This window comes from Pteropus alecto, unplaced genomic scaffold (genome assembly GCF_000325575.1).
Source record: "Pteropus alecto unplaced genomic scaffold, ASM32557v1 scaffold19, whole genome shotgun sequence".
Taxonomy (NCBI): domain Eukaryota; kingdom Metazoa; phylum Chordata; class Mammalia; order Chiroptera; family Pteropodidae; genus Pteropus; species Pteropus alecto.
The window spans coordinates 460,113-469,505 of NW_006442490.1; the positions used below are offsets into that span (position 1 = coordinate 460,113).

Genomic DNA, 9,393 nt, shown 5'->3' on the forward strand with positions numbered 1-9,393 from the left:
CCTAATAGAACTTTATTTGGGCTTCTGCCTGAACCAATACTTTCCAAATAGCTATTCTTCAATCTCCATTAAATGCTCATTGCCTCTCATTTTGAAATGCCTCTTATTTTTAGATTAATGGTCACCATTTCAGCACTTTTTGTATTCGTTTCGTTATTCCTACTGCAAATAACTCTCTACTCCTAGCTCTTCATGTGGCTGGTTTCCTTTCCATTCAGTGGAAGTTCAACAAAGACCTCCCTTAAATACCTTATCTAACATATGGTGCATATTCACCCCCCAGTCCCCAGCACGTTGCTGTTTTAGGTCCTTCACAGTCTGCCACTATCTGAAATTATCTTGTTTACTGTCCCTTTGTCCAATTAGAATGAAATCTTCAGGAAACCAGGAAACTTGCCTGTCTTCCTCAGTACCTGGCACAAAGAAGGTGCTCAATGCATTTCCAGAATTTGAAATGTAGGGAAGGACATGAATTGATTAACCTACCCAGCTAATGAATTAGATCAGGATCCCAAATTATCTATAAATTTTTGTACATGGAATTAAAATGGGTACTTACTTATATTTACAGGTATGATACACATAATATTCTAAGCAGTCACAGTATGGGAACATATGAATTTTCTAGGACTCTAGGCTCACCTCTTCTTTAAGCACCAATATTCTCTTGTATGGTAATATTTCTAAAACAGATTCCATGCTTCCCTATCTTCTAAAATCAAGCAAATGAAATCTCATTTTTCTCTCCTTATGAACTCCTCTTATTATACAGGGTTGTATGAAAGTGCAACCCCTAGGAATTACTGAGGTGTGACACCTATGGCCATTTGCCCATAAATAACTAAATGGCCCCAGGAGGTTATAGCTTTTTTCTTGTTAATACTTTTTCTCTATCTTGACAGACTGTTATCCTGAAAATTACTGCTATTCCCATTAGTATCTCCCTTTCCCAATCTTATAAATAGACTATGTGTAATCTGTTGAAAATTAGTTAAACAAATAAAATTATTAGAATCGTATGCCCAAAAAGCAGGCTAAGTAAGGTCTGAGGAGGATTCTTAAGAGAAAAGTACATGAGCTTCAGGAAGTTCCTTCCTGGCTGTTAGCTGGGTTTCTTGTTGGGTTTGTCAACCAGCTAAAACATTACTTAACCATAAACTAAAGAGTTTCAGTGAATTGGAAAGGGAACTAGTTTGACTTCTTTATGATATTGTAGCAAGAATCAGACAGATTTCAGTTTAAATCTCTGCCATTTACTAGCTGTGCACCTAACTTCTCAAAATATTCATTTTTTAGCAGAAGCTAATGTTTATGGAACACTTGGCATGTCCCAGGACATTGTCCTATTTTACCTGCAGTATCGCATCTAATTAATTCTTACAATAAGCCTGTGAAGGAGATGGTGTTATCTCCATTAAGCAGTTGAGTAAACTAGTTCTAAAGTTAAGTAACTCGATGTCACATAGCTAATAAGCAAAGGTCGGGACAGTCTAACCCAGAGCTCTTAGCTATTCATTATTCAACAACAATCTGAGCTTCTACTATCTTTGAGGCACTAGGTAAACACATGTCAGTGAACAAGATAGATAAAAATTCTTGCCCTCCTTATGGAGCTTATATTCTAAGATGTGGAAGGGGGAAACAGTGAGCAATAAATACAAATGTAAATGACACAGCATGTTATTAGGTTAAACCACACAAAATTGCCAATAGCCAACTACTTTTACCTACAAAAGTGGTAATTTCATATTGTTTAACCTAATAGACGGTGGTAAGTGCACATGAAAAGAGGAGGTAAAGGAGGATCAGCAGTGGGAGGCAGGTTGCAGAAAATAGGGTGGTAGCCCAGTGGACCTCAGTGAGGTGGCATGTGAGGGAAGAGGAATCAGGAGTTATCTCGGATACTACACTCACATGTGGTAACACCGACCTCAACCTCAGAGGGTTATGAAGATCATATGAGATATCAAAAGTGAAAAAGTTTTGTAAACTAGGAAGTTCTAGGGCTATAACAAATTATTATTTTTAAGTTCCCTAATTTGCTGCTGAGAATTATGGCAATCTTCTAAAGGCATAAACATAGTTCAATGGCTCACAAGGTCGTTAGTGCATACCTTATCTGGAGAAGAGAAGCAATGAAGAGTTGTTTTGGTTTAAAACTTTTCTTCCTGCTCCCGGAAAACAAAAGGTTTTGTTGTTCTTTAGTCAATAATTATCTACACAAAGAAGGTAACAGTACATGTCTGAAAACATTGTCGCAATGCAGATGAAATTGCAATCCAAAGAATTTCCAACAGAATCCCAAGAAAATCCTGCTATTTTAGCACAGTAAAATGTAATAAAGTATATCATGTGTCTGAAACTTAAAAGACATGAAAGTATATCATGTCTCTGAAGTAGGTAAGAATTTCCCTAGCTCCACCAATCCATTCTACCTAATAATCATTTTTTTTGTGCTTGGTAAAGATTACAATTAAACTAGCTTCTAAAACTTAACAGACAAGAAAAAAGTAACCAAAAGAAAACTACACTAGGTTAATTTTTAGAGAAATGATAGGTATGCATAGTTTCTTTTAAAGAGACAGCTTTTATTCTAAGGGTTTTTATTTTGAAGAATTCAAAAAGTGGTAAAGTTTTTTTGGAATTTATTGATTTGTATTTAAAAGGAACTGTTAACAAAGATTCACCAGAAATAATCTGAACAAGTGGGAAAATACAGTTACTAGTACTGAAACACTACTAAAATAATTCCAGGACATATGATTTATCTGACATAACAATATCTCTTGGATGCTGTCATTGATACTAAAACTGCTTCTTACTTTTCTAAACACACAGTAGTATAATAAACAATATTAAATTGCTTCTGTTCTTTCCTGAATATATAAAAATTAAAATACCAATTAAAAAACTAATATATCTTCTCTTTAAATGTTTCTTACAGATACAATTTCAATATTTTCATTCAATAGTGGTGTGGTTTAAGAGATTTTTCATTCACAAGTCAAACAACAATTCACCCAAAGGGAACTGATAGTCTATAGGCTCATAGTGCAAATAAAGTGTTCAGGAATGCAGCAACTGACATTTCTAAAATACAAAACAGATAAAACTCTTAGAAGATACATGCAATAAGCTCTACTAAGCAGCTGGCCACAGAACTAGAACATTTGATAACTTTACTGGTGATGTCAATGGGATTCCAAATATTTCCAAACTCAACTTAAACTCTCATCTCAGGCTTTGTATTTTGCTTTTCCAGTTTCACTAATAACACAGACGTGCTAAAAAAAAAATAAAAACCAAGAAATTCACATTAGAAAAGTGTATTCTGAAATGAAAGGCAAGAACAGTATTTTGCATATCTTATATAAATATAAATAGTATGCTGCTGGGTGTTTTTACTAAACAAACAGAGGTTTGTATAGACTTCCTAATTTTCCTCACCCATGTTCATAAATGCATTCTCAGGATTCCTGCCTCCAGAGTAGAAAGAGAATATTTGAAAAAGAGTGAATTAAAAGACTTAAATTAGTTCATTTATTTCTTACTTATGATCACATCTATCATCTGAAATAATAATGGGACAGTTAGTGTGTATTAAAGCTGTTCAACTGTTTCAGCCAGCAAGAAGTGTCACCCTAGCCTGGCCAAGTTCCAGCTCTAAGGACGGCTGTACTTGACTACAGCTTTATGTGACTAATGGGAACCATCAGTCTGTTCAAATTATGAGGTGCTGGAAAGAGCAAACAATTCTTCTCTTTCGTAAATTTTTACATGGGTCCTTAAAAATGAGAGTGAGAAAAGGAAGCTTTACTTACGTTCAAATCCCTGAAGTATTCATTATAGTCAAGGGCATATCCTACAACGAACTTGTCTGGAATTTCAAATCCAACAACTACAAAGAATCATGATTCATTATTTAGATACAGAACACATCACTTTCAAATCTAATACTTGTAAATGTGCCCTCTCTACAAATATTCTCTAATAACTCTAAACCATTTCATATAAAACTTATTTGAGTTACAGATGTTTAAATGATTGACAAAAAGTAATTCACTTACAGTCTGGTCTATATCCAACACTTCGAGGGGTCCTTTTGACCAGTAAGCTGTTAATTACAAAATGTGACATATAACATATAGAGACACTATGGGGCATTACAAAAGAGAATATTAATGTTCTGAAACATGGTTTCAGCTGTATTTAGCATACTATGGTCAGATTTAATGTACACAAAGGAAGAGAGCTAAGAAACAGAGAGCTAAATAAATCAATCACAGGGATCACCGGGCAGGGGAGGCAATGAGTTCACACTATAGACAAGGCCCTTGATTGATCTGCAACTAGAACACAATGGACTCTTCTGAGAGCTACACCCTGACTACCCACGCACCCGCAACCTCGAAGGACAGTTAATCAGGAGGAGGAATGGGTGGGTACTGCCAATGAGCAAAGAAAAGATAAGGGCTCTCAGTCCAGAATCTTTAGAAACACAATCCCTGAGCCACAAAGAGTGTGGGAGAGGTGAACATCACCTTTTAAGACTTTTAATACTTGGCTTACAAAGAAGAACTTCAGGCTAAAAAGTAACTAGCATGCTAAAGGAGCTAGTAGTTATTTTTGAGAGCAAAAACTGCAGATAGGATGATTCAACTCTAACAAAAGCTGATTTCATAACTCAAGTGCTGCCTGCTGAAATTTTTTAGCCATTAAAAAAAGCATAGATGGTGCTTGGAAAGCCTTTACACATGTTAAAGGTGGCCCCAATAAAATCTATGATTTCATACCTTCCTAGAGAAATATATTTAAAGAGCTGAAAAGGACCTAAAGGGATTCTCAACTTCAGCTGCACATCGGAATCACATGATAACTTTAAAAAAACAAAACTCGGATACCCAGGTCACACTCCAACCAATGACATCAGAATCGCTGGGGATAGGATACAGACATCCATTGTTTTTTGTTTTTGTTTTTGTTTTTTTTTTAAACTCTCAGGTAATTCCAATGTGCAGCGGAAGCCGAAAACCACTGGCTTAAGCCTCCGCCTCCAAGGGATCATCTAATCAAGTTCCTCATGATTCTCTTCTAGTAATTAGATAGTGGATATGCTTGGACTCAATTTCCATTTAGAAAGAAAAACAAAGAAACCACTCACAGCAAAACATGTCCCTCCACCTGTATTTACTCAGGAAGAGTCCAGAAAAGGTATCATCAAACTCAGTACAAGCTGTACTAAGACTTCAGGGAAACTCGGCACCTCATACGCCTATAGATCTGAATGTTCACTAAAGCTCCATCTATAAGGCACAACTGTAACTCATTTTTGAAGCAATTCCAATGCTTTAAATGGGTAACCACTCCAGAGAAGAAATACAAATAGTCAATAAGCAGATGAAAAGATTCTCAAGTTCAGTAGTTATCAAACAAATGCAAAATTATTCACAAAAGATATTACTGAGTCTTATTTGAGATTACATTATTTTTTTAAGATAAAACAACAATTGAGAGCATTTATCCTTACAAAGAAGTAATTACTTAACCCTCTTTCAAATGAAGAAAATATCCTATGACAAAATGTTATATATACATATATACCTTGCGACCTTGACCATCTTTGGATTATGCTGCTTGACCAAGGAAAGCAAGGTCTGCATTGTTTTGCCAGTGTCAATTATATCCTTTAAAAAAAGAAAAGACATGTAAATGAAACCATTACAGCTTTAAATTCAGTCATTATATAAACACAAAATACCTAAACCCCATGTATAATGGGAATAACAGTGTGTTTTTTTTCAGTGCAGTAATTCTCAGCATAATTCATTCATACACTAGATATTCTAGAATCTGTAAATCATCTGGCTTTCAGCAGGCTGTAGGAATGCCAGTCCTCAGGACCAGATTTTGTAGGCACCAAGAGGTCAATGACAATGAATTTAAATATATATGAGAGTATGTACACATGTGTTTTATTAGTGTATTATGATGCCGCCCTTCATTATAAAAGGTATTTGAGATTTTTTCATAAATTGAAGATTGAGATGCTCTCCCTTCGCAACTGTCAGATGCAAAACCCTGCTTTATACCATCTTAAAAGTGTCCAAATTAATAAGGTTTTACTATATAAAATGTCTTTACATGAAAGTTAATTTTAGTTAGTCAAAAGTAGGACATGATACAAAATAAACCCATCTCTAACTGGGAAAAATGTTTCTTAAACCATAATCCTAATGCTCTTCAATGAAAATACTCTCTACAGATGGTATAAAGCAGTGCTTCACCAAGTGGGGCCTGTGAGTCATCAGAAACAACTGCGGCTGGTGACTTGTGAAAAACGCAGATTTCTGAGCTGTGGTAGACAGAATTCTGATGGACTCCAAAACACTCCTGCCCCCTGGTGTACACACCAGGAATAATCCTCTCCTTCTGAATGTGAAGAGGGAACTGTGAAAATAAGGGGATGGTCACTCCTGTGAATAGGTAATATTATACAAGATAAGTTGTAGCAGACTGGAGAGAGATGCTTCTGCTGGTTTTGAAGAAGTCGGCTGCCATGTGAGAGGGCCATGTGCTAGGACATGGGGATGGCCTTTAGGAGCTGAGTGACTGACTCCTGGCCTGCAGCCAGCAAGAAAACGGGGCCCTCAGTCCTGTGAACTCAGGAACTAAATTCTGCCAATAACCTGAGTTAACCTGGAAGAGGACCATAAGCTACAGGTGAGGTAGGAGCCCCAGCCTTGATTCAGCGTGATGAGAGCCAGAGCAGTGGACCCAGCTAACCTGTAGTTGGGCTCCTGACTCAAAGAAACTTGAGATAATAAATGTGTGTTGTTTCAAGCTGCTAATTTGTTAGGTAGCATTACCCCATATGAAATAAATCAATCTGAAGTAGAATTAATAAAATGGATGCTCTTAGCAGCCTGTTTTAGTAGGAAAAATTGGAAGCAAACTCCTTATTTGTAGGGCATTAAATTGGTTGATTTATATATTGCAATGTTATGTGGCAATTTAAGGCCAATTAACTCTATGTATGTGTCAACACGAATAACCTCAAAACCAATTTTGAGTGAAAATAACAAATTGCAAGAGAGAATATATATAGTGTGGTACTATATAAGATTTTAAATCACAAAATATATTTTGTATATGGATACACATATGCAATATAAGTATAAAAAAATGCATAGGAATAATACACATCAACTTTAAAAGAAAGAAAAAAATCTCAGGCCAAAAAGAGAGGGGTAAGAAATACACCCCAAATTTTCCATTACCTAGTAAAAATAAATTACAAAATATTTTTGACAAAAAAACAAAAACATTCTCACTCTCTTATAACACAAGCCCACCATCAAAACTGATGAAGAGAAATTTCCTTTTTAGCTTACCTTTAGGGCTGTGCATACTAAGTTAGAAAATGATAAATACTATGCTAAAAGTATGTAGAACTTACTTCAACAATCAAGACATTCTAGAAGAAAAAGAAAAATGAAAATTAGTGTAATGAAAGGCTGTTTCTAATTATAACTCAAATGACATAATAATAAACTCTAAGGAATTCTCATTTTAAGATACTTTATTATATCAAATGCTGATTTAAACAAGTAGGCCATCTGTTGGGGATTTGGAACTCTTTAATATAAAATTTTCACTGCAATGGATTTTTTAAAAATAGAATCTGACCCATATGTTCATTTTAAAAAAAGTTTTAAATTACTTAAAAGGAGGTCTAATCTTGGGCAAGTCATAAAATTACTCTGAGCCTCAGTTTCCCATGTATAAAATGAGGGAACTGAACTAGTCTAATGTGTCTTCCAACTCTAAAATTCAAGACTATAATTTGGACACTAACTCTAAAATCATGCATTAAACCTACCATATGGAATCTAATTCAAAACCCATTTTCTCATTAGGCCGAAATTAATTTGCATTTTCTGGATGTGTTCATATTCTTGGACTAAACTAAAGAAAGATACCAATCTCTGCTTCCTTCCCCCATAAACCCTCATCCCAACTTCTACCTCTCAGAATTTAACAGCTAGAAGAACCCTTAGAGAAAATATTGTCTAACAACTACCTCCAAAACAGAGAAGAGTCCTATCTGTTTTCTTATTCTAGTTATAGGAATGAGGTAGCATTTCATATGCTGGTTATAATCATTGCCACAAGATGATCCATGCTTTGTTTATTTGTAGTTCTCATTTCTGTCACAAACCTATTGCATCAGAATTTTAATGCTCTATGTATTCTTCTAAGTCAATAGTCACCAAAAGTGGGGCACATAAGACCTACTGGGTTGCAAGAAATAAATAATAGAACTTTTAAAAAAATCTCACTTTGTATGATCTATAATTTTGCATGTATTTTACAATATACATAATACTACTACCACAGTTCATATATAATTTACTCCTCTCTTCATATCACAACTAATTTGTCTCTTTCAAAAGATACTGCAATCTAAATCTTTAGTAAAATTGAATATGATCAAGTAACAGACCAATAATTGTTTCATTGCCTATGTGGTTCTTTCTCAACATTTTCTCTACCCTAGCTGGCACACCTGAAGGATAACATTTTCCCATCAGTAACTGTGGCTCACTGCTGCAGCAATTTATACCATGGGATGGAGTTACAGTTTGAAAACAGTATTGAATTATGAAACAGAGAAAGTGGATTCTAGTCTTGGCTCTAATACTAAGTACCTGCATGACCTTAATTAAGTCATAATTATAGACTTTTAGTGGTATGAAGCAGTTTATACAAATCAAAGTCCAGAGACATGAAGTATTTGTCCAATACAAAATTGTAGTCTCTAGAGTATAATCTCCATACTGTTTAAAAAATGAGAATCTCTACCATTATTGAGAGTTTATTTCATGTCAAATAGCTACATCCTTACTAAACAAATAAAAAAAATGAGGCTCAGAGGTCAGTCAATGACTTGCCTAAAGACACAAAAATAGCCAAGTGGTAGAGATGTGACAAGGTGTTTTTGGGGTCCAAAGCCCATATTCTCATCCACTAACTGCAAAAGGAACAGGGAAATATTTATATACATATGTATTTGCATGCACAAAGTGTCCCAAAAGATAAACTGAAAGAGAAAGTCCAAATAACCCATAATCTAACCACCAAGAAATAACTGCATCCAATTTATATGTCTTGATTTTTTTCCATAATAAATATGCTTTACTGTGACTATCATGAAACGGAAATTATTTTAGAAACAGAGACCTGTTAAGATCACAGAGGTAGGTACACAGTGGAACAGGGCCATTAGGTGGGAAAGGCAAGGTCAAATAAAATCACAGAAGGTGAAGGCTAGGCCCCTTCTAGCACTAAAAACTGACTATATTGAAGAAAAGGCTTCAAATGACTTCTAAATAT

The 9,393-nt window shown here is 35.1% G+C and overlaps 1 protein-coding gene across 1 annotated transcript in view; it reads right to left on the bottom strand.

Annotated features, from left to right (window-relative positions):
• Window positions 1-2,628: 2,628 nt before the first annotated feature.
• Window positions 2,629-9,393, bottom strand: part of HPRT1 (hypoxanthine phosphoribosyltransferase 1) — a 35,507-nt gene continuing 28,742 nt past the window's right edge. The window contains exons 5-9 of the mRNA XM_006921521.3: window positions 7,457-7,474; window positions 5,602-5,684; window positions 4,068-4,114; window positions 3,822-3,898; window positions 2,629-3,284 (exon numbers count right to left, since the gene is read on the bottom strand). Of these exons, the coding sequence (XP_006921583.2) occupies window positions 3,237-3,284; window positions 3,822-3,898; window positions 4,068-4,114; window positions 5,602-5,684; window positions 7,457-7,474 (273 nt within the window). The 3' untranslated portion in view covers window positions 2,629-3,236. The remainder of the gene's footprint in view (window positions 3,285-3,821; window positions 3,899-4,067; window positions 4,115-5,601; window positions 5,685-7,456; window positions 7,475-9,393) is intronic.